This window comes from Cololabis saira, chromosome 18 (assembly GCF_033807715.1).
Source record: "Cololabis saira isolate AMF1-May2022 chromosome 18, fColSai1.1, whole genome shotgun sequence".
In the NCBI taxonomy this organism is placed as follows: Eukaryota; Metazoa; Chordata; class Actinopteri; order Beloniformes; family Belonidae; genus Cololabis; species Cololabis saira.
In genome coordinates, this window is record NC_084604.1 from 18,952,660 (window position 1) to 18,977,421 (window position 24,762).

The window sequence follows — 24,762 nt, forward strand, 5'->3', positions numbered from 1 at the left end:
CAGGACTGTGAAGAAAATATTTAACATTTATTGAGTTTATAAATGCTCCATTTCATATACATTGTCATATTTTGCAGTAAGAAAGAAGCAGAACCTGACAGTCTATGTTGCAATACCACGTCTGACCACACGGGGGAGGCATGCGGTAACAACTAAACAAGAAAACAAAACCTGCACTGAGTACAGTAGTCACAAACTGGAACCAAAGACTGGGAGCAAAACTAAAAATAACTAAGGCACAGAAGAAAAACTAGTATCAAAATAAAAATAAAAACGCATGAGGTAAATCAAAGTACAGTATATGGAAGTCCCAATTCTAAAGAAAACACACAAAAAAAATACATATATATATACATATATACAAGAACATAAGAAAACCCCGTAGACAAAACAATTTCGGTTATATATTTGCTTTATTGCTTGAAATGTTCATGTAAAGAGGTACGATTACTGATAGCTTTGCAAGTTTACTGCTGTGTAAACAAACTGGGAAAAAAAAACATAATAAAAAACTAACAATACTTATAAAACAAAATAAAAGTATAAAGCAGAGGTATTTCATAATCCAGACTGTGAAACATCATAACAGTATATATTGGAATCATTTAGTCAATACTGCATGAAGTGAGCACATTTTTGTTGTAAAACTGTTTAAAAAGCTAAATGTTTGTATTACTGAGAACTCATTATACCATACTGGTGTTTGCCTTAAATAGTAGTTCCTAATACCTTTATAAAGTAGCTTGATACAGTAAAAAAAAAACATAGAAAAAATGTTTTATAACCATTTAAAATGAGTTTACAACCGTTCATCTTTGATTTTATTTGACAGTAACTAATAAAAGATTCAGCCACTGAAGCTTTACTTATTCATAAATGTGTGACTTGTTTAGTCACATCTTGTATTAGTTATATTGTTTACTTTGTTGTCACTGACTGCGTTTACATGCAGTCAATAACCCTTTTAAAACCTGAATATTAGCATAACCCGAATTTTGACTGCATGTAAACGTAGTCACAGTGATTCACGGTGTTTACGTCACATTGGAGGGGAACACCGTCACTCACACGCGTTTAGGGTGGAAGAGGGAGGAAAGTTTGGAATATCTTCATTTTTGTTTTGTTGTTGACCACACCGCATTTTATAAAATAGTTAATTCATAGTAATTTGCCAGTTGGTGTGACACTCCATATTTAATAGTTCTTACTTTCTGCCATAACTTTTGAATGGTTTGACATAAAGAGTCGTGGGTGGTGTCATCTGATTTGGTTTTGAGTCCTTGAACATAATTAATGCAAATTAGCCCCGCCCCTTCTTCTGATTGGTCAATATTTGATAATCTATTTTCTGCCATAACCTTTGAATGGTATGACATACAGAGTCGTGGGTGGTGTCATCAGACTCGGTTTTGAGTCCTTCACCTTACTTGGTGCAAATTAGCCCCACCCCTTCTTCTGATTGGTCGATATGTGATAGTTTCTATTTTCTGCAATAACTTTTGAATGGTTTGACATAAAGACTCGTGGGTGGTGTCATCGGACATGGTTTTGAGTCCTTGACCATAATTGGTGCAAATTAGCCCCGCCCCTTCATCTGATTGGTCGATATCTGATAGTTCCTACTTTCTGCCATAACCTTTCAATGGTTTGACATAAAGAGTCGTGGGTGGTGTCATCGGACTCGGTTTTGAGTCCCTGACCTTTATTGGTGAAAATTGCACGCGCGAGGGCCCGTTCATCGCTGCCTGCAGCTTTAATTATTATTATTATTATTATTGTTAATTGCAGAACATCACACAAACAGACAAAACCCATCCTGCATCTCTCTCTGGCGATTGAAGGTGGACTTTGGAAGTCTCTACCCCACAAATCTGTTTATATAACTTTTCCATTTTCCTCACCTAGCATCGCCTTGTTTGTACATGTCCAAACTGACGTAAACAGTCTTCATCGACATCTTTTCATGCTGTTTGTGTGAGTCATGCTTGGACTGCTTTACAGTCCTTGCTACATTCACTTTCACAGAGGTTTGGCTTCGATAAGGGTAAACCGGACTGCTCTCAGAAGAAAGGAACATTGTTGATTCATCAGAAGAAGGTGGGAACTGTATCCCGGCAGGTTCAGCTGGCTTGTCATCCTCTGGCATGAGAGAGATGACTGGTTGAGAGTATTCCTCCGTCTGCTCCCTGATTGTGTGAACATCAGCGTCTCCGGCGGATTGAGGGGTGGTCTCCGTCACAGATTCCTCTGTGTAGACTCTGTCGCAAGGGCTTTCAGTGGGATTACTGGGCGGCTGCAAGTGGGACACCTGCCGTGGGCAGAAACACAAACATCAGCATGAAGCAAATTAATGATAATTTAATAGGAAGTAACTGGAAGTTATTCTGGGGGAGTGCAGTTCAGGCTACGGGGAACGTTTGTGGGAACAATTTAAGCACACACTGTCATTAAAAAAATGAATGATGTGTACATACATGTACACACACACACACACACACACACGCATTTCAAAAATCTAAAACACAGCAAAATGTGTAAAACCATATGTAGGAGTCAAATAATCATCTATCAAAAAACAACCATTAAGGTGCTACATTGAACATATAGATCCACCGTGGTGACAAAACAGCCACGGAAATACTGGGGACAATATCATCAAGCCTTGAACTATCCCTTTGTTTCAGTGAAAGTGATACAAATTCTTGTTCCGTTGAGTCTATGTTTGTAAAGTCAAGAAAAATAGGAAGTTACGCTGGCCGCGAGTCTATTCTACATGCATGTCAATCAAGTTACTTTTCTGGATAGACTATTTAAAGTCAAGTTTCACGATGGGTAAGTGTGCATATGTTCATGAACACACATGAACCTTCTCATGATATGCTGCCCCCATGTGGTCCTGTGTGCTCATGTATACACAGTGTGTCTTTGAAGTGGTCCAGCACCTCAAAGAATCAAGTGTACACTCCCACCCCCACTCCATCCCCGTCATTACAACCTACATAATGCAATCGCAATAGTGACCACAAATAACCCAGAACCCAATGTTCTTCTCACTCCTTCAACCATGTTGATGTGGGTGAAATTCAATCCACTTGTTTCCTCTTTACAGACCTGTTGATGGCTCTGCAACAACCACGTAGCCGCAAAACTGAGCCCTGGATTTGGCAACGGCTTCTCCAAATATTTCTTCCACCTTAAATTAGAAATTAGAACAGATACCAGAAAGATGTTTTTTTTTTTTGACAGGAAATTCTGTGTGAATGTACTGTACATCCAGAGTGCAGCGACAAGGCAGGTGTTTCAGTGTGGATAACTGAAAGTGACGCTGGTTCAGTAGTTTGGTTTAACATTATCAGAGATATTCATTCAGTAAATCTGTCACCTACTGAATGGCACAGCACAACCCAAGAAACAACACCAGAACCATTACAATGCTTCCACAGACGATGATTGCTGTAATGAGCCGTGGATCTGTTGAAGAAAAGAAAGGAGGAAGTTTGCAAAGTACAACAAAAAAAACACTACAATACAATTTCAAATCCTGTCACAAGGCGTGGTGTTGAGGACCCAAACGCAAGGAGAGAGAGGGAGGCTGGAGGCAGGAGTTCTCAAAAAACAGAAGGATTTATTCCACAAAAAAGCCAAACTAAAATGCTGCAGAGCAGGATCAAAAACAACTCACGTATACAGGGATCGAAAACCAGGAGTACATGGAGGGAACAAACAGTACGGACCGACAGGCAACAAAGGAATGACAAGACCAGATATACACAGGGGATAACGAGACACGACGAGACACAGGTGCAGACACAATCAGGGCAAAGGGGAAACAGGAGGGACAGAACTAAAACTCAAACTGGGGGGAAGTGTCAAACCCTGACAAATCCAGTCACATTCAGTGAATAGCTCATCCTCATTTGCCCATCTTGTGAGTAGATTGTGAAAAAAATAATACATTGAAATGTGCACTCACGATGGGCTGTGTTACCTTGCTCTATTACACTTTCATACACTTTACTAAACCTTCTAAACTAGCAGCTTGATCTGGATTTGTGATGGTATTCAAATAAAATCCTGGCAGGGTTTATAAAGGATGTATGTACTGTACCTTTGAAAGTCAAGAAAAACATTTTAAAAGGTGCCAAACTACTCATCTTCTTCGCCATGAAGAAGTGACACAGATGAGGGAGCTGTTGTCATGGAGATGATTCTGATTCTGATTCTGATTCTGATGGTAATTCATCAAAAGCTATTCCCTTCACTTCTCTTATTTACAGTTTAAATGAGTGACTTGAGAACAAAAAAAAGGGCCTCTTCAACATGTTCAGGATTTGAACTTGAGCTCTCACACACGACTCACCAAATCTTTGGGTTATAAAGCTCCTTTTTTGGCTTGTAGTGCTTCCAGTGAGCGATTTGGCCTCGATGTATAAGATGTAAGAAGTGTCTGGAGTCAAATCTTTCAAAAATATGTCGCGCTTTTGGCCATCCACAGTAAGATCTACAAGAAACCCATCAGATATATTTTATAAATGTGATACAAAAAGAAAAGTCCAAACCTCCTACATACTGGGGTAAACTTACTGAGCCGTCTGTGTTTAGGAGTGTCTGTCTCATAAAAGATGATGTAGTGCGTAACAACACCGCTGCATGGATCCTGGGAATCCGTCTTCCAGCTTACAAAGGCACCTTTGTCGTAAGGTTGAACGTTTCTCAAAGTAACATCACCTGGAACTGTGGAGATCACATTTTTAATATCTGGTTAGTAGAACATAAAAGAAAAAAAAAAGAAAACTCTTCCAAATGCATTTAAACATCAATCTGGTCTACCTCCGACTCTGGAGCACATCTGGAGGACGTGTGCGCCGTGGCCTGTTTTGTCATCCAGAAAGGGCGTTACTGTGATATTGTATGGCTTTTCATCATGGAGATCTTCAGGATGGAGAGAAAAGAAGAAAAAAAACATAGCAAAAGTTACAGTGAAGTGATAATTAACTGTTGTTAAAAAAATGGATGTACAATGAGTGACCTTTTTTTTCACAGCAGACTAAAAAAAACTGAGCCAAAAAGAGACAGGACACGCAACTGGAGAAAGGGTACCTGCTTGAAAGTACACGTCTATGCGTCCACACACCAAGTACCGGTTTTCAGCTATATTTAAGGCATAAACTGATTGTCGGAATGTTCATACTTCTATTATTGTTCCCGTTTAGTTTTACAAAAAAACAACTTTATTTAGACACAGTCACTCTGGCACTCAATCAGTCCAACCATCTGAAGAAAAAAAACTTCCTTAGAAGATTGCTTTGAAGCCGGATTGTCGGTATTTTATTATTTACACAGGTTGGTAAGGGTGCCAAATTAGCCTACAGCAATTTTTCCACTTCTAGGATTCCCAGTACACAGCTTCCACATGTTCATGAGTACTTTTATCAGAATTTATTCCCCATCTTCTTCTTCACTGGCCTCTTTTCGCTGTTTCACAATGAAATGGCATTTTATCCACGTCCTCTAAAGAATTCTCACATTCCACTCTGGCTTACTGTATCTTATTTTATTATTCTTTATTATGAACCCATCCTCCAAAAATGATATTTCATTCATGCAACAAGCTTTCGGGACATCAGAGTTCACTCATCTGCAGAAAATGCTGGACAGGACAGGACAGTGAGCTGCGACGTGGGCTTCATCAGCTCAATGACCGTCATTCAGGCAACCACTCTTTAGTCATCCAAAAGCAGTTTCCACCACTAAAATGTCAACCCAACTCTTGTTCCTCGGCGTGCTCAGGTGCCAACTTTTGGATTTCATCTCCCTCCCTGGTTGGATCCTGTCCCTGCACCAGCCACAGCCCATTTGAGGAAACTGCCCACCTCTGACTCCTGCCTGCTCACCCTCCGTCACCTCGTGCACCACCCATCACAGCCAGCAGATCTACCTCCCCAGAGTGACTCTCTCACCCAGCTCTGGACCCAAACATCCATCCCTCATCGCTCCAATAACCACCATTACAATTAAATCCTTTTTTTTTTCTTTTTTGGGCCTTTTTTTTTCTTCAGACATCCTGAAAGTTGTGAAACCACTACATGTGTGTGTGTATTTGAATCCTGGGGCGATCTCAACCAAACACTGGATTGCATATAAACCCTAACAGATTTTCTGCTGCCAAATCTGCAAAAACGCAGAATGTCTGGAAAACATTATCATTAAAGCGAAGCAGTAATCATGAGTGTACACAATAAAAGTCTATACTAAATGCAAGAATATTTTCTTCACTGAATAATTAACGGTTTACGGTAAATTAAAGGTTTTGCAACAAGACGATCCCCAAGTTAAGTAGAAAAGGAAATTCAAGTTAAGGGGAATAAATTATTGTATACTAAATAAAAATGCCTAAAGTAATCAAACCAAACCAGCTGTCTCAATCAAACAAAAGTCGTAATTTGAGCTCTCATATTTGTCTACAAAGTGAGCAACAGCCTCAACCCCTTGAATTCTCCCTCCCTTTGTACACGGAGCTCTTTTTCTGTTTGGGTCATTTCACACAGGTGTGTGAACATGAAAAGTTGCGTCCCTTTCTGGCAGAATCGGTCACCCATCTCACTTTCCTATATCTTTTTAAATGTTTCTCTCCTCACAGCTTTAACTCTTTTCCAAAACAAAGCAAATTTTTGTTTCTTGTAATAAACAGACACAAGTTCAGAACCATGTTTTCCTGCGTTAACCAGAGATTGACAGGGAGAATGTGTTGCTCAGCTATGATATAATGCATTTGCGTAGCCAATGCTGCCAGTGTAGGGCCAGTTTCTGACTTTACTGACCTGATCTGAGCTGCATCGCTCCGCTACACACATTTATGGTCGCCCAGAGGACACAAACATGTGGTGAGCCCTTAACTGTTTTCGTCATTGTGGTGTCATGATAACCACAATGATGATATGACAATGACAATGATGATAATTTGGGGTTTGGAAGTATTTTTCCCAGGCCAGAATGTTAAATCTTTCAACACAGGATCCACTTTTGGCCTTTCGTGCCATCGTAACATTGAAGTTGCTGCTTACTGCACTTATCTTTAGTTGTTTTTTTTTCTGAATTTCTGACCTGCACTTAGAGCCTGCAACATATATACAGTACATACACGTATATATATATATATACCTACATTTATATATGTATATATATATATGTATGTACAACAATTCTGATGGCAGGTGTGAATGGGGCCATACGGTGTATGACGGTTTTAATAATTGAATCAGACCTTCAAGACACTGAGCAGTAAGCAGCACATGATGAATCAGAGTTCTTGAGAAGCTTTTAAAAAAGATACGTTCTTCCTGGCAAATGCATTACACAGCAGCTTTTAATGTGTTATACCACTAATGATTCCATTATTTTCTTTGATGAGCTGATGAATCAGAGAAAGGATTCACTCTGTGTGATAATGGCACACTGTTTTGATATCCATACGTCTCTCCGGTAACCGGTCACCTTTGCACCTCTGCGACCTACCAAACAGAGCTGCATTAGCGACGCTGCTCTCCATCCAATGATATTCATTTCCATCGTGGGTCCAGTCGATCATGTAGCCACCGACAGGCTGCTGAAGAGCCTTCCAGCTAACCAGTAAAACACCTCGATTGGTTGAGGTGTGGAGGTCCTCAACTCGAGGGAGGTCTGCCATGAAGATCAAGAAGAAAAAAAGGAGTAATGGGCAAGTAAAAAAAAAATTATTCAACAACTGACATTCTTTTAAAGAAAACCAATGGTGGTCACCCATTACAAATGTAGTGAAACTCACCCTCTCCAACAGCTGGTACATAAACCGAGTCGTCTGCAAGCACATTGCCATTATAGGAAGCTATGATTTTGATTATGTGTGAATTTTGGTCGACTTCAATAGCACAGGGTGAGCTGTCACATAAAAGAGATGTATCAATTCCTCCGGCCGTGTCTTTTTTGTAGGTAGTTAGTTTGATAGTGTAGTTAAAAGCCTCTTCACAAGTCTTAGAAGTATCCTGTAAAGACAAAAACATGACAACAAATTGATACGAAGACGGATTTTTTTTAAGACCAGATTCTGATGTCCTAAAAGTAGCAAATGAATGGCAAAGCTATACATTTTGAAATGAATATAGACAATAAAAGCAGCATAAAGAAGTTTTTCACATCAAAATACTAGCATTCATTTAATTGAAAGGAGCTTTAAGCCTGGCGCTTGTGGTCCTGCTACTGACAAAAAGCTGGCACAGTAACAACTTTCCGGCACTATGTCACACATTAGCAACGATGTCCCTAGCTCAGTATCAGTAACAGTAGACGTCACACCGGCGGGCCTATAGCTGCATTCACAGGCAAGTGCCCGACGGGTTGTTGATGTAGAAAAGTTGAAATCAGATGAAATCAGTCCATCATGAGGATGGCGCCTGATAGCAGTGTTTTAAGGCGTTATTATTAAGTTTATCTCTAGACTTAGGGTATCAGCTACAAGGCAACTGAGTGTTTGTACTGCTGTGTTTGTACCCACGGACACAATCCAAAGAAACTTTTCTTCTCTTATTGCTGGTTATTCAGTGACACTGTTTTTTTAATCCTGAATGGACAAAACATTCAGTGACTAGAGACGTTACTTTTTGCTGATTGGGGACTGTCTGCAGACTGCAGAATAGCATGTGTGAAAGCACACACTGGGGGGCACATGTGGTGCCTTCTTAGAATCACTGTGGATCCACAGGTGGAGAGTGGAGGCAGAATGAAGAGGGGGTCTCTAGTGCATAATTATACTGTGATGTCAACTTAACTTTAAAGTCCCCAGAGGGAGAATTAGTTGTACAACAAGACATCAAAAATACATATAGACAAACATACAACAAAAGGACAACGAACCACAAAATGCAGTGTTTCCACAACATAAGATCATGTATCCATGCATGATATATATATATATATATATATATATATATATATATATATATATATATATATATATATATATATATATATACTTTGGTGATGTTGTTGTTGTTCTGTATGTAATAATTATGTAATATGTAATAATATACAAAGATAAATAGATTTTATATATATATATATATATATATATATACTTTTATGATGTTGTTGTTGTTCTGTATGTAATAATTATGTAATATGTAATAATATAAAAAGATAAATAGATTTAAAAAAATCTATAATGAATAATAAATGAATTCAACAACAATTTCTAAAGATATCATAAGTTAAATTTGTTTGGATTCCCCAGCAAAAATACCATCATGAACCAATCTTGACTAACTCTGTTCCCTATCTGAGTTTAATAGCGAAATTAGTTTCTGAACGTGTTGGTTTATAGAGAAGGGAATCTGATTCGAGAACCAGAGTGAAGGGGTGTGAAAGACACCGAGCCAAAGACTAAACAAATAGGGATCTTGGTCAGTGTCGTAAAAGCAACTTCTGCCCTCTGTGTGAAAAATTGGAGAAGTTCCTTTGTACTGCTTTAAAATAAAAATATACATTCACTCTCTATAGCAGCTGTACCTAACAAAGTGGCTGGTGAGTGTTTGCTGTGCAAAGGCACTAATTATGCTCTTCCTTACCATCCACATGACGTGAACTTTTCTATTCCCATTTTTTCCGACTTCCGTCACTTTTCTCCACAGCTGCAGCCTGGTACGATTCCCTGGAAAAGGTTCAAATATGTTGACAGTCAAATGGGTATAGACAAGTAGACACATGTAATCAAGTGTGGAGGAACAGGATCACTGCACACATATGGAACCAAAATTCAAACTGCTCTAAGCTAGCAGCAATCAGTACAAACAGGTGTCAGGTTTCTTGAAATTCAATCAACGTTTTTCATCGTACAGTTTCACAAGAATCAGCCATGGAAGTGTATTTTTCTAGTAACTAGTAACCTTCAAGACTGCGAGACATATAGCTATTTGTTGGAGTGGAATCTGCAGACTTGCGACATATCTGGAATATTTTCAACAGCCACGATTCCTCAAAGAGTAATGTAGTAAATCACATTTAATTGTTCCATCTCTTTATTATTTGGCACATTTTACTGTAAGCGTGTATGAACAAGTGATTTAGTTATGAGTTATCAGGGTGATGATTCTATTTAAAATGTTACTGCCACAACATCACACAATTGAAGGGAAAGAAGCACCAAAAACAAAAAAGGTACTATCACATGAGCAGAAATATTCCAGAAAGCTGTTATCTACTTTTGTTTTTTGATCAATTGCAATACATATCCATGAATCGCAGCACCCATGCTGAACTTTATTACTTTAAAACAAAGGGGAAAACAGATATGCTCTTTCAGTGTGCACAACAAATAAACCTTTTTAAGTTACTTCTCAAAAATGCAAATATGTGATTTTAAAATGCATATATAGCCTTCTTTTTTCACTTCCAGATTTCTTTTATTGAATTCTTGTGTGCAATTCTAAATAAGCACTGCTCTTACTGTTTAGTTTGGTCAGAACCATCTTCTTGGAGCTCCAGTCGCTCCAGGGAGCATCGTGGTAGGCACATCGAGCCAAAACCGTATGGTTACTGCAGGATTCCACATCTTCAATGGTGGCATTAGTGCAGTTGTCACAGTTTAGGATCTTAAGGAAGCAGCCGTTGTGAAAAATAAAGGTTGGAGTAAGAAACATGATCCAACAAATTAATCAGCCACTTCAGCTTTAATACTGATTTATGTATATTCATGTATTAAGAGTTGTTAAAACCTGTGATGCACAAATAAATCCACTTTGGGGAGTAATTACATCTTAAAAATAATAGATTATGCTACTTCATATAAAAAACATGTTTGGTCATGAACCTGAATTTCTTTATTCTTTATCTTATCTTGTTGGATGGAATCTGGTCTTTGTAAGAAACCAAAAAAGAAAATTCTAAAAACAAGCGCCTAATCAAAACAGAGTGTTTCTTTACCTTTGGGGTTTCTTCACTATGTGGTAAAGCCTGGAACAGAAAAGACAGACATAAGTAGCCTTTATCAAGCCCCAAAGAATATATATGTACGTATGTATGTATGTATATATATATATATATATATATATATATATATATATATATATATATATATATATATATATATATATAATAGATTTTATTTGTTGTTGTTATTTGTTTGTGTTTTTTTTCCATCACGTTGCCATGGTGACAATATAATTGTCCAGTTCAACAAAAAGCATATAAATGTTGACTACTTTAGCTACTTTATATCACCTTTTTTCCCCAAGTGTAATAATATGTTATGTTAGCAAATTCTTTCACAAAGCATGTAAAAGGTTCATGGGGAGGAATTCTACGATAGAAGTACAGCAATTTTCGAGCTCGATATCACTGAGTGCCGCAGATCATGTGGCTGAAGAAGAGATGAAGAGCTGAAGAGACGATGATAGGCTGAATAACGTGATTGAAGCTGTTATATTGCTTTGTGTTGGTTGATCTGCTGTTTGTGGTTCTGTGTGTGCCCAAAAAAAACATATTTTTCCAGGCCTCTACTTCTGAAAGAGGTCTCTCCAGCTCCTCGCCAATGCTTTTTAAATTTGCTTCACTTGTTTTTGCAAGTTCCTTGTTAAGATGAGCGGTTTTTCATGGATATATGAAATGGCTGTTCATATTTGCCACACACACACACACACACACACACACACACACACACACACACACACACACACACACACACACACACACACACACACACACACACACACACACACACACACACACACACACACACACACACACGGTATATATAATCTGAAGTTTGTGTTAGTGTTTAGTTTGTTGCTGTTTATGTGTAGTTTAGGCATCGGAATTTATCCTAAGTGTTGTTTAACTATCTTTTAACACTTGTGTAAATAAATTCGGATTCATTTGAATGAGAGAAGACTTTTGTGTTCATTTTATACATATTTGTCACAACTGCTGGTTGCAAAAGTATGTGCTTGGACTCCTTCCTTCATTGTTGTTGTGTAACGCCACCCCTGGCAACAGGCTGGCACGTGTAATAACAGCTACTTTGAGCTACTTTCCTGATAAGTCAGGTGGTGCCCCGTTTTGATTGATTCATTTTGATAAGTAATCTTCTTTATTAATCATTAATAACTATCTTAAGACAATTATTAATAACTCTTTAATAACTGAACCAGCACCGCCTTTGTGGCACAACACCAGGATCTGGAAGACGATGTGATCCACCCTGTAGTCCTTGACTTCAGGGGTGGAGATAGGAAATTACAATAAGACTTTGAAACCCCTCACTCTTCTCTCCAAACCCAGCTGGCAGAGTACCAGATAAAGTTTCGCTTCAACCCACCTAGTGCCCCCCACTGCGGAGGCTCTTGGGAGTGGGAAAGCAGGTCTATTAAGGCTGCTCTGACTGCTGCCCGGGGCTCACAAGTTGTCAGTGACAAAGTGATCCAGATTGAGGGTATCCTCAATTCCAAGCCCCTCTGCTATGTACCATCAGACGTAGCAGATGCAGACCGGGTCACCCCCAAATCTGCTCCTGATGGGGCGGCCACACCCTTCGCTACCTCAGGCAGTATATCACACCTCAGAGCTGCTCAGCCGTCGCCATTGTCAAGTGCCGATCGCTTCTGGGTGCAGTTCCTGCGCCACCACCCGCCCACACTGCAAACCCGGTCCAAGTAGCAGTCAGATAAATCCCCTCTTCAGTTGGACACTATCGTGATGATTGTCAATCCCTAACTACCTAGAGCATCATGGCGTGATGGGAGAATTAACAAGGTGTTCCCTGGGGCTGATGGTCTGATTTGCACAGCAGAGGTTAACTCCCGCTGAGTGCCACGGACCATGAGGCAGAAGAAGAAAGACGATGACGAGAGGCCAGATAATTCATAATGTGAATGAAGCTGTTATATTGCTTTGTGTCGGTTGATCTGCCGTTTGTGGTTCAGTGTGTGTCCAGGGAAACGTAAGTTGTGTTGTTCTTTGTTGTTATATATTTGTGAGTCTGCTGGTGAGTATTTCCAGCAGTTTTATACAGCAAGGTTTGCTAATGGTTCAAGAGTGATCTATGTTGTGTTACCAGAATGTCACTGACTGATTTCTTTATTGCCAGCTAGATATGTGATGGTGTCTCATGCATATTATCTCTGTGAGATGTTCATGCTAATGACATTGTTATTTGGATTGTGTGTTGTTGTTAAACATATGTTTATTGCTGTTTATTGATTTTTTATAATTTTTTGGTTTATTCCAGAACCACACACACACACCCACCACATTTGTAAGTGCACTCTAGATGGGATTAAAGCAGAGCAGAAAAGGACATTGACTGCTTCCTGCTTCTTCATTTAAGTCTTAAGGGAACTTATAGACTGTGTTCTGACAGGCGCGCACTTACGATTAAAATACAGGGAAGCCAGTGAACAATTGTGAAACATTAAGCCTCCAAAACAATAGGCTACCGATGAAATTTCTCCACACTGTGACTTCAAAGCTTTTTTGTTTTTTAAAAGCCTTTTTTTTTGTTTTTTGAAAGAGTTTCTCTTTTATACAGTAAATAGTCCAAGATATGTAATAATGCTGAAATCAGGCTGTGGTTTAATCATTCACTCAAATATTCAAATGTTTTTGTTAAATACATGACACAGAATAGTAGAGGCGCTCACCGTGTTGAAACAAAAACACAAATGTTGCCAGGTTGGAATAAAGATAGTGTCTTATGGTAGATTTCCCTTTTCTTCACAATTTGCAAATGTTTCTTAAAATAATATACAAGTTCTTCAAAACTATACAAAGCACTGTGCCAATCTTCACTTTTAGTTTTTGCGTATGAAAAGAATTATTTTCTACATGTGACTTCTTGAAATGACTGGACCGTAACACAGAAGTCTATTTTTTTTTTTTTTTGTGACATGATTATTAATGATATAATTGGTTTCTCAGCTATATACTTTTCAAGTGGTCATACCTTGTAGTATTTGACTTCACAGTGCCATGGTTGTAAGAATGTCCGTTCCCACGTCACAAGCAGACAATCCAAGAAGGCGGCTACCTCTACCGTCGGGGCATTAATTTTCACTGACGGAAAATAATCAAGGCAGCTTTATCAAAACACCAAGAGATCTTTTGGAAATAAATAAAGGCAGCTTTATCAAAGCTTTAGCAAAACACCAAGAGATCTTTTGGAAATAAATAAATACATTTGTTAATGCAAAATATAATGTATGGTACTTACATCTGTGAAATGGGTCAAATGTATAGGGATCAGAGTACGCCTCCCAATCAGCAGTTTTAGCTCTAATTCTAACAGTGACGGGGTTAACCAACATGTCTTCAAATATTTCCATATCAGAATGGACATCCCTGGATGTGCAGTATGTTTCACTTGTGTTGCACATTTGACAGGAGGTTGAGTTTAAAGAACTATCATTAAAAGAAGCAAGTTTCAGTTATAACTTTTGATAGAAATACAAATAAGGACATCATTTCTTACACAAAGGCGAAGAAAATTCTTAACTTACCAGAGTACTGTATAGTTTATGTCCACTGAAGGGTTTGCGTGATGCTCCCATTTACATGTTAACAGCTCGGGAACACCGTACATTTCTTTAGATTTATAATGCCAGATACATGATATGTTTTTAGGCTTTGCTGAAAAAAAAAGGTGCCATATTTATCACCTCACTGCAAAAATCAAAAGCCACATTGATCGATGCAAAATAAGGAAATGACGTCTTACTATATGTTCTGATGATGGTGCCTCCGAGGACTATGTTGGTTTTTGCGCTGTGACACTGCACGGTAGCACTGCGGGGAGTGAAGTTTTCCAGTGAAAGGACTGTGTGTGTGGAGTTGATTATCGTTGACTTGCTTGGATCAGTGGGATTGTTGTTCAAAGTCCAGGAGATGTTCTCATTTACACATGTGGTTTGGCAAAATATCTCAGCCGTGGATCCCTCTTCAATGAACTGATTTTTCGGTACGACATCACACTTGTTGTCGTGGCCGTCTGTGAGAAATTAGAATTCAATTAAAGCTTTTCCATTGTTAGTTTTTATACTTCATAAATGAAAAAAACAGAGGAATAAAAAGAGAAATGTTTCTTGGAAAACAAACTTATTCAAACCTTTTGGGCAACAGAGATAGATAATATTTCACAAAAGATATGATGGTTGTACCAGAACCAGTATTCTCAACCAAAAAAAGTGAAGCATAGTAATATTTGCAGTACATATGGTTTGTTCTGCATTTAAAAGAGCATTTTGATTTGTGGTGGAACCAGTTTCTGATAATGGATAAGTACCAACCACAAAACTGATCATATTAACCACATCATAAAAATAGTGTTATCTTTCATTTAAGAGCGTACGTCTTACAGTTCATGAAAAGAGTTTTGGTGGTTAATTTTATAATAGATTTTTTTCCCCCTTGTTTTATTTCTGTCATTAAATTACAGCCTCTATGTCTCAGAAAAGCAGGCAATGAATTCACACTTTAGTTTGGACAAGATTCTTGTTTTTTCTTTCATCTAAAAAAGTCTTATTCTTAAGCCAACTTCCCCAGAATGCCTTGAGAGGGAATTTCACATGATGGTGAAAGGCATATCCTGACATTGTCTTCATATAATACATTCAAGCTCTGCAAAGTAATATAACGCACAGTGACTGCAAATCCGTTGCATGTACTGTATCTGCCTGTTTGTGTCTGACAGCAAGAGTTACTGGCTGGTCTCCGCTCTCAGTGACTCAACATTTCCTGTTGCTGCTGTAGAATCAGTTGCAGGTGGAGTGATTACAAATGTGAAGCATTTGTGGGATTACTTTAGAGAGTGCACCGTCATTCATGTCATTGGAACTCCACAAGTATGGAGAAACTGGTGGAATGTCTGAACACGGGAGGATGTGTCAAACAACAGTCATCCTGTCTGTGTCTAACACGTTATTGTTCAGATTACAGTTAGTTACAGAGTCAAGCACCCATGTAATCTGTAAATTATCACACAAAGAAACAAATTGGAGGAAGATGATCTACATTGGCTCTAAATGATTCAGGTTATCTCCTTATTAATCTCAAACAGATGTATTTTAAAGCAACAAACAGGCTACCTTAGCTCATGCACTGGCATCAGATGAGTGCGAGCCAACGCTAATTCAAGTCACCCATTAAATCCAAGCTATCAATCAAAAACAAAAGCCCTAACAAGTCTTTACAAGTCTTTTGAAAGCTTGATTCAGCCTTTCTAATTCACCAGAAGACGTGCACACACAGGATATATCTTAACATCAGACAAGAGCAAGCTTCAGAGCATCTGACACTGACAGTAAAGACAGCTTTATATTTTACAAAAAAATTAAATTCTTGTACCGAGCCAAAGCGACTGCTTATAGAGAAGACTAAGAACAAACTCAGGTTACGTTGCATCAGTTTAGGCAGGGTACCATTGTATTCCACCATCACTTAGCATGGGTTTATGAACTATTTGACAAATAAAACTGTCAATCACAGAAAAAAAGTCACGAATGACTGACAGTACACTCTTATGTATTGGCTAATTACGCTACATACTTGATCCAACTTTCCATTTATCTCCGAAATCCTTGAAAAGTTTGTCTCAAACACATGATTGCACATTTCCTGACTAAACATTTGCATGAATATTTTTACTTTGAATATGGAATACATCATAGTACTGAAAATACTTTAGCTAAGTAACAAATCACCTCTTTACTGCCTCTCACAATCATAATCTTTCTCTACAAATCCCGCTAGATCTCATATAACACTGAATAATAAGACAGTTCGGGGTTTATTATCAACATTATCTGTGTCTTGATAACTTTCATTGGAACATCCATTGCATAGCTCTCCATGTTTTAAATCAAGCACTTTTTTCTTCTGGGGATCTTTGCATGCCTATCCTCATTTTTCTCAATATATCAGTGATCAGTCTAAATCATGACACAATAACACAGGCTAAGTACCTTTTAGTCTCTTTTCTATACTCCCAGAGGGTCATGACGTATTCTGCATCATACAATATATACAGTAAGAGACACATTTTATGAAGACAGCAGGACTGTCTCTATCATATCAGGCCATTTTATGCTATCTATACTCTGAGCAAGATCAGAAATGAAATATCTCCTGCTAACAAAATCATATTATCAATTACCATAGTTACTTTTTAAAAAGTAATATGCCTGACATTTAATCTTGATAAGACATGGATCAGAAAGTACTAGTAAAAAATAGAAGTAAGTAATAGAAAAAAAATGTTGCCCAAAATAATAAATAAATGAATAAATAAAAAGACCATCACTGCAGTGACTCTGAAGCCCAAACATGTAGGACTACAACAGCAAATGTGTGAAACAAATACTTAATGTTGTTTTCTACAATATTGCACATAATCAACCCAGGGGTTACTTACCTCCACGAATAGAGGAGATAAAAAGCAAAACAAACGAAACCAAGAACGCATACATCGTTTTTCTCTAAAGCCAGAATGGTTGTTTAAAGCATCCGAGCTGAGAGATGTGTTAGTGACGGGCTCAGTCACGGAGTCTATTACGGCTGAACCGCATGTTGTCCCCGATGTGTTTCAGCTGTTACCAGGAACTGAAGCAAGCATTGAAATAAACGAGGGATATTACCCAACTGGAAACAGCCACAAGAGGAAGCAACCGAAAGCCAGCCCCCAATCTTTCCTCTACCTCCACTTTTTTTTTCATTTATTTATTTTATTTCAGAGGACAATAACCCTCTAACACGGCACGCGCTTGCCTTATGTGTCAGATATGATTATCAGAACATAGGATAATAGACGTAGTATTTCAATTATCTCACGGGTCACGCCTTTTAAGTTAATAGAGGAATCAATAATGAATTGTATTTCACATTTTTTGAAGGAGCTCTACTGTATTTTCTGTCATGGATTCAAAAATACAGAAACAGTTTGAATCATTTGCAAGTCTCATATTTTGGGATCTGACCGGGTTCAAGGTCTTCAAAATAGTCTTTTCGTCGTTTGCACTTCGCTTAATTATTTTTCTACAAAGTCTTCTCGCACGGAGGGATTGTAAAACAACTACTGAGTTAGTTCGGATGCTTTACAGAGACATGTGTGCCCTGGCGCACGTAAATATACTCAACGATCATTTTTGTTCCTTTGGCTCCACCTAGTGGTTGACTTATATTATTTTAAAAGGTGCCAGGACTGTCAAATAGAAAAATAGCTAAAAGAATGAATGTGATTTTGTTGAAATGTATCAATAGCAAAAAATGTTATACAGTTAATATATTTTAAAATTCTTTATTATAACAACAGTCTCTTTCGTCGTTAAAGACTCTAAAGCACTTCTGCATCTAGTAAGCTGCACGCACTTTATATACATATATATATATATATATATATATATATATATATATATATATATATATATATATATATATATATATATATATATATATAAAATAATGGCAGCACCTGTGTCCAACTGGACTCTCAGCAGTCTGACCAGCACTTATCCTGCTGGACCCTCCTATGTGATTTTGTGCTTGTATAGCACCTTTCATCCAGGTACATGAAATACAAAGTGCTTAACATTTTGACTGAAAAATAAGCATAATAAAAACAAAAATAATAACTGGGAGACCAATGCACACTGACATACAATACAGTTAATTAAAATGAAACAATGATAAAAGTTCAAGAATTAAGGCTAAAAAATAATCAGTCTCCAACAATAAAATATAATAATAATAAAAACATTACAAGAAATAGATAAATAAATAAAACAAATACCTCTAAAAAATGTTAAACAGAATAAAACTATCAAATTTGATGCTACATAAGAGCCAGACCAAAGTGATTAGTTTTTAGTCTACGTTTAAAAGTGCCCACTAGTGAACCGCTGTCATGTTGAATTACAGGACTGTCTCAGAAAATTAGAATATTGTGATAAAGTTCTTCTGTCACATGACAGTCCTGTTATGTGATTATGTTAAAGTAGACCCCGGAAGTACTTTTCCGACCTGTTAAAGTAAATGTAATAGGTTTTTAGAACAGTAAATTCATTACATTAGAATTGTCAATTGAGATTTGACATTTGTAAGACCGTACATTTATGTAAAAATACTACTCTTATATAATCGACCTAATAGAACATGTTGGAGTTTGCGCAGTACGCCATATTTATTTCCGGGCTGCGTTCGTAACTCGGACAGATAATCAGCTGATCCGTCCTTGCCGAGCGTCTCCATGTCCACCGCCGTGCTGATCGCCGCTGTGGTCGGCGGCGGAGTCCTGCTCCTCATGCGCCGGTTGTTCCCGCGGCAGAAAGCGGTGGAGCTGCTCCGGTTTCCGGCCGGCAGCATGCGGGGGAAGACGGTGATCGTGACCGGGGCCAACAGCGGCATCGGCCGGGCTGTGGCCGGGGAGCTGCTGCGGCTCCGGGCGAGGGTCATCATGGCCTGCCGGGACCCGGGCAGCGCCGAGGAGGCGGCCCGGGACCTGAAGCTCCAGGCGGGGCCGGAGCAGGGCGAGCTGGTCCTCAAACACCTGGACTTGTCCTCGCTCCGCTCCGTCCGCAGGTTCTGTGAGGAGGTCATTGAGGTAAGTGAGGGAGTGAGGGAGTGAGGGGGCGCATAGTAGGAGATATGGCATAGGCCTACAGTACCTGGCAAGTTTGGGATTTAAAAATACGGGAAATTTTCCAGTATCTGTATCTTACATTTTAAGACAGGTTTACAGGAAATGTAAAATAACTACATGTCAACCACTTACAAATTACAATTATGTTAGTTCGTTTATTTTGGTCAATCACAAGCATAAAAAATCCTGGAATCCAGGTTTTTCCCTGGTCAACACTGTGATTATTTTGACCGAAAAGGTCTGGGCTTCATGGGTATCATGAGGTTACACAAAATAATAATAATAGTAATAGTAGTAATATTATTGTTATTGTTATTTTTATTATTATTAATTATAATAATAGCTGTAATAACTGTAATAATAATAATAATAATAATAATAATAATAATAATAATGATAGCTCTGAAAACAGAAAGTGAAAAGATGCTAAAGAAACCGACAAAACCAATTTAGGTTGTCATTTCATCTCATGCATGTGTACATTCTTCTTTGTTTGCTTATTGTGCTTCTTGTACTTATTATGTGCTCACAATCTGCTAAATTTCCCTTTTGAAAGGGCTAGTTTCGTGTACAATCTAGATGCTGTTGTTGTCATGTGTTGTGTCCACTTTATAAAAGAGTTTAGCTGGATATAAGAGGGCTGTCCGTGGTGGTGACTTTCTGTGTTGATCCTGAACAAACAACGGTTTTGAACTTTTGTTGTCGACATGCAGTCAGATAATATTGCCAACAAAATAAAAAAGTTCTGAAAATGGAAACTGACATCAGTGATAATTAGTTAAATCATAAACCCCACACCCCTGGCAGCACACAATCACCTCTGTCATCCCTAAGACAAGTAAAAAGAATAACATTGTTGGTTGGCTATATATTTATTTAACATTCTTCTACTCCAATGGGACGATAAACAGCAGAATATTATAGCACACAAATACAATTTTAAAAGTTTATTGTAGTTGTGTGTAAATGTAACCGATATAATTTTTTGTTAATTGTATATAAAAACAAATGCTGTGATATGTTATAAGCCCCATGTTTAAATGAAAATAGTGCAAATACAGATTCATAAAAATGGACATTTGGAAAATAGGTACATGCTTTTCTTAAATTTCATGAAAGTGTCAATAATAAACATACACAATCTAGACTTGGTGGAAAAATGTTTCAGATTGACTGAGGTGAAGTAAAAAAAAAATTATCCTGGGGTTTGAGTTTTTTTTTTCATTTTACTTTTAGAATGACCACAGATGGTGTGATCGGTTAATAAATACTATTTGTTATGTTGTGTTTGGATAATTTAAAGTGACATTGATTCAGTGTTCATTTATGTTAATTTTGGCATCTGCTTTTCCTATATTGAAAGCCTTTAAAAATAATAATCTTTCAAGCCGTGACATAATTATGAATGTCTCAGTTGTGTCGAGGTAAACATGGATTATTTGTGGAGGCAGCAGTTTGCCTGGTCTGTATTTGCCTGCATTTCTCTTTCATAACCACTGGGTGTCTCTGCGTGTTCCTTGTGAAACCAAATTAGTTTTATTTCTAGATGCCTTGAACATAAATGTTGTGGATGGAATTAAATCTTTTTTTTTTTTAATATATATAAAATAATTAATGATTTTAAATCACCATAAATGTAAACAAATATGTGTTGGAGATCATAAAAACTGCAACAAATGAAGCCACGAGCAATTTTAAACACACTAAGAGTACGTCTTCACCAGTATTTGTTTGTTTATCATTGCTGCAGAGATGATACCAATCTGTCTTTGTAGAGTCCAAAATGTTTAAATGTGTGTTTCTTTTTAGGAGGAATCCAAGATTGACGTGCTTATCAACAATGCCGGCATCTACCAGTGTCCTTACACAAAGACGGAGGATGGATTTGAGATGCAGCTGGGAGTGAATCACCTGGGTCATTTCCTCCTTACTCACCTGCTGCTGGACCTTCTGAAGACCTCAGCTCCAAGCCGCATCGTTGTAGTTTCCTCTAAACTTTACAAATATGGCCACATCAATTTTGATGACTTAAACAGCGAAAATAACTACAACAAGGCGTTTTGTTACAGCCAGAGCAAGTTGGCCAACTTGCTGTTTACGCTTGAGCTCGCTCGCCATCTCGAGGGCACCAGGGTCACGGTCAACGCTCTCACTCCGGGAATCGTGCGGACCAGGCTGGGCAGGCACGTACAAATCCCTCTCCTGGCTAAGCCGCTGTTCTACCTCGCCTCGTTGGTCTTTTTCAAGAGCCCGTTGGAGGGAGCCCAGACTCCGCTGTATCTGGCGTGCTCCCCAGAGGTGGAGGGAGTGTCGGGGAAGTGCTTCGCTAACTGCGAGGAGGAGAAGCTGATGGACAAAGCTACAGATGACCAGGCAGCCAAAAGACTGTGGGACATAAGTAAAAACATGGTTGGACTCTCTAACTAAGCATAGGCCAGTTCTGTGGACAGTACTGTGTGAACTTAAGTGTTGGAGCACTAAATACTCTTGCAGCCCTGTGGGTACCATTCTGCAGGAGATTGGTTTTGAAAAATCTTTAACCACCCTGGAGATAAGAACATGAATGGAATGACATATTGTGCCACTGAAGTGTGATAATTAAGAGCATGTGAGGTACATTGGACTGAGCTGATTAGAGATTGCGTAAGGATGTGAGATTGAATTCGTGCCTGTTAAAGCGATGGTTCAAACTTACACTAGTCCAATAAATTCCAGTTCTGGAAAACTGGTCTGCTTTTTTGCACAACTTTTAAGAAATTAGTTTACGGGGAAAAGATTTTAAAAAAAAACATGTTAAATATATCAAAACTACATGTGCATGAAGCTGTGTCTCAGCACCTATGGTACAAGCCTTCTGGAGAAGGGAAGCAATGTCTAAACACTGAAAGAAATGTGGAAATAAGCAGTATGAAAATGATCACTGTACCTTTTAAAATTTGTTGCATCCAGCAAGCCTAGTCACTCTGTTAATGTCTCGCCTAGATATCTTAATTTAATTTCTTTTACACAAGTGACACTACCAAGATTCAGAAACCCATCAACGTAAAAAGGAATCATAGTTCGGTTTAAAAACCAAACTGTGCATGTGTCTTGGATTGTAAAGAAAGAAGAGGTGAGAAGTGGCTATTAAGTGATTTCTGCAGCATCCTGAAGAGGTCTGTGATGCAGAGGATAACCTCTGCTACATCATGGATGGGTTTAATCTGACATATAAATCACCTCTAACATCAGCCGGAAGGCCGGAACGGAGACCAGTAATAGAGTCTGTCAATTACCCGCAACATTAAAGCTGCTGACAGTTTTAGTGATTAAAACCGATCATCTGTTTGCAATCAAATGTGTTGGGAAGCTGTGGCTCTTGTGTGGCTGTTTCTCCGGTCTGAGGTGGTGTCAAAGCTCAGTAGTTGATACACAGGGGGCTTTAAAGGTATTGTGACATCATTTTTAACATGCTTTTAACACTATTAAAAGTCTTGGCCAACATCCCTCAAATGTGTCTAAAAGGGTGTAACAAGAAAAACTTCACTCTAGTACTCCATTACTGGCTTTTTATGACAGTGTTTTTTTGCGCCGTGAAAAACGCTTCCTTTTTCCCCTTTCCTGTCAATCATTGCCCCGCTCCTCCTCCAAACCTCCTCCAACCAACCGCTACACACTTCTGCCGGCGTCTCCACACACACGCGCGCACACCGAACCACAAACACCGACACACAGCCCAGACAGGGCGACTACAGCCCGGGAATGAAGTCCAACCGGGACCAGAGGACCGGGACCGCAGCTCCCCGCGAGCAATACGCTCACAGCGGCGTCGGAGAGTTAAGCCGGGAGCGACAGGCGAAGCATGCACGGAAAAGCAGCAGGGCGAAGCAGACAGTCCACAGCAAACAATCATAAAAATAAAGGCATGCAAGCAGCAGTGTCCTCTTATCTTAAGTCCAGTCAGTGGCCGCGGGTCTTCTTAGCAGTTTTCCTCCGGTGATTAGAACAGAAGAGGCTCTAAACAGCTCCGTGTTAAGCCTGATTTATGGTTCCGCGTTAAATCGACGCAGAGCCTACGCCGTAGGGTTCAGCGTTCGGTGCGCGTCGCCGCGTAACCCTACGCCGTAGGCTCTACGTCAGTGTAACGCGGAACCATAAATCAGCCTTTATGGTGCGCTGGAGAGGAGAGGAGGCAGGGAGCTGGGTGGAGGGGGCGGTGATTTAGCGGGTCTATACGTAACGACCCGCCACCAAACCAGATGCGCCGTTTTTGCATAGTTATGCGGAAAATCCCAGAAAGCACACAATACACTGAATGTTAAAAGTTCATTGTTTTTTGGGTGTAATTGATGTCAAGACACCCAACAAAACACAAAAAATCAAGAAAAATGTGTTTTTCATGTCACAATACCTTTAAGGTTGGAGTGTAATCCTGTAAAAGCAAAATGTGAAACACAGATGTACAACTAATAGGTGATGCTGTAGTCATCACCACAACTTGCTAGACACAAACGTCACACATCACATGTCTGAAAGTAGTAAAAGTAAAAGATATTGTTTCTTTCATGCATCCAGATTTCAGATCCCCACGTGTAAAACTAAATGAACGCTGGGGGCAATGGGTTATATGTATAACTTGTGCTTTATTAAGTGAACAAAACAACCAAAATATATAAACATGCATCACTGTCAAATAAACAGGGGTTACAGAGGCTTAGTGGGGGTGTGGGCGTGAGGTAGAATGGGGGCAGGAAAAACTGAAAAGCAAATGATAAAGTAATATACGGACTGCTAAGACAGATGTTAACGTCTCAAAAAGTTCCATCAATAACAATAAAACACAGCCATTAATACTGTCAACTTCAATTAACAGAATAAAAATGAAACATTACAACCTTAGGGATGCGTTTGTTTTTGTTTCTCTCTGTCAACACACCGCACGATGATCAAATGATTAAAACAACGACTGAAACTGATCCCTGTGCGGTTTGTATGGGCAAGTCTTATTTCAAAGGTGAGTTTTAAGTTATACCATCTGCAGAGTTTAATTTATATACATGTTCCAGGATTATCAATATAATCGAGAAGGGCGCTGTGCTAGTGGCAGCTTTTTGCAGTGGGTCTGTGTG

General features: G+C 38.8%; 2 protein-coding genes across 2 annotated transcripts; one reads left to right on the forward strand and one right to left on the reverse strand.

Annotated features, from left to right (window-relative positions):
* Positions 1 to 1,647: 1,647 nt before the first annotated feature.
* LOC133418424 (interleukin-31 receptor subunit alpha-like) lies at positions 1,648 to 17,541 on the reverse strand. The gene is made up of 16 exons (XM_061707101.1): positions 17,432 to 17,541; positions 14,741 to 15,010; positions 14,523 to 14,652; positions 14,237 to 14,424; positions 13,970 to 14,079; positions 10,954 to 10,983; positions 10,478 to 10,622; positions 9,600 to 9,682; positions 7,805 to 8,021; positions 7,516 to 7,680; positions 4,831 to 4,932; positions 4,585 to 4,734; positions 4,361 to 4,501; positions 3,387 to 3,471; positions 3,112 to 3,193; positions 1,648 to 2,308 (listed from the first exon to the last, which is right to left on the reverse strand). Exons 1-16 carry the CDS (start codon positions 17,484 to 17,486, stop codon positions 1,898 to 1,900), a joined length of 2,364 nt encoding a protein of 787 aa, XP_061563085.1. The 5' UTR covers positions 17,487 to 17,541; the 3' UTR covers positions 1,648 to 1,897.
* Positions 17,542 to 19,200: 1,659 nt separating this feature from the next.
* rdh14b (retinol dehydrogenase 14b) lies at positions 19,201 to 22,346 on the forward strand. Its single transcript, XM_061707105.1, has 2 exons — positions 19,201 to 19,615; positions 21,464 to 22,346. Exons 1-2 carry the CDS (start codon positions 19,262 to 19,264, stop codon positions 22,079 to 22,081), a joined length of 972 nt encoding a protein of 323 aa, XP_061563089.1. The 5' UTR covers positions 19,201 to 19,261; the 3' UTR covers positions 22,082 to 22,346.
* Positions 22,347 to 24,762: the final 2,416 nt, after the last annotated feature.

Bases quoted from the DNA above. Each gene is read 5' to 3' on its own strand.
- LOC133418424 (XM_061707101.1), bottom strand. From the start codon at position 17,486: ATGTATGCGTTCTTGGTTTCGTTTGTTTTGCTTTTTATCTCCTCTATT. The intron at 7,681-7,804 runs GTGAGTTTCACT...TCTTCATGGCAG, and splicing joins TGTACCAGCTGTTGGAGAGG to ACCTCCCTCGAGTTGAGGAC. The intron at 2,309-3,111 runs GTCTGTAAAGAG...TGCCCACGGCAG, and splicing joins TGTTGCAGAGCCATCAACAG to GTGTCCCACTTGCAGCCGCC.
- rdh14b (XM_061707105.1), top strand. From the start codon at position 19,262: ATGTCCACCGCCGTGCTGATCGCCGCTGTGGTCGGCGGCGGAGTCCTG. The intron at 19,616-21,463 runs GTAAGTGAGGGA...GTTTCTTTTTAG, and splicing joins TCTGTGAGGAGGTCATTGAG to GAGGAATCCAAGATTGACGT.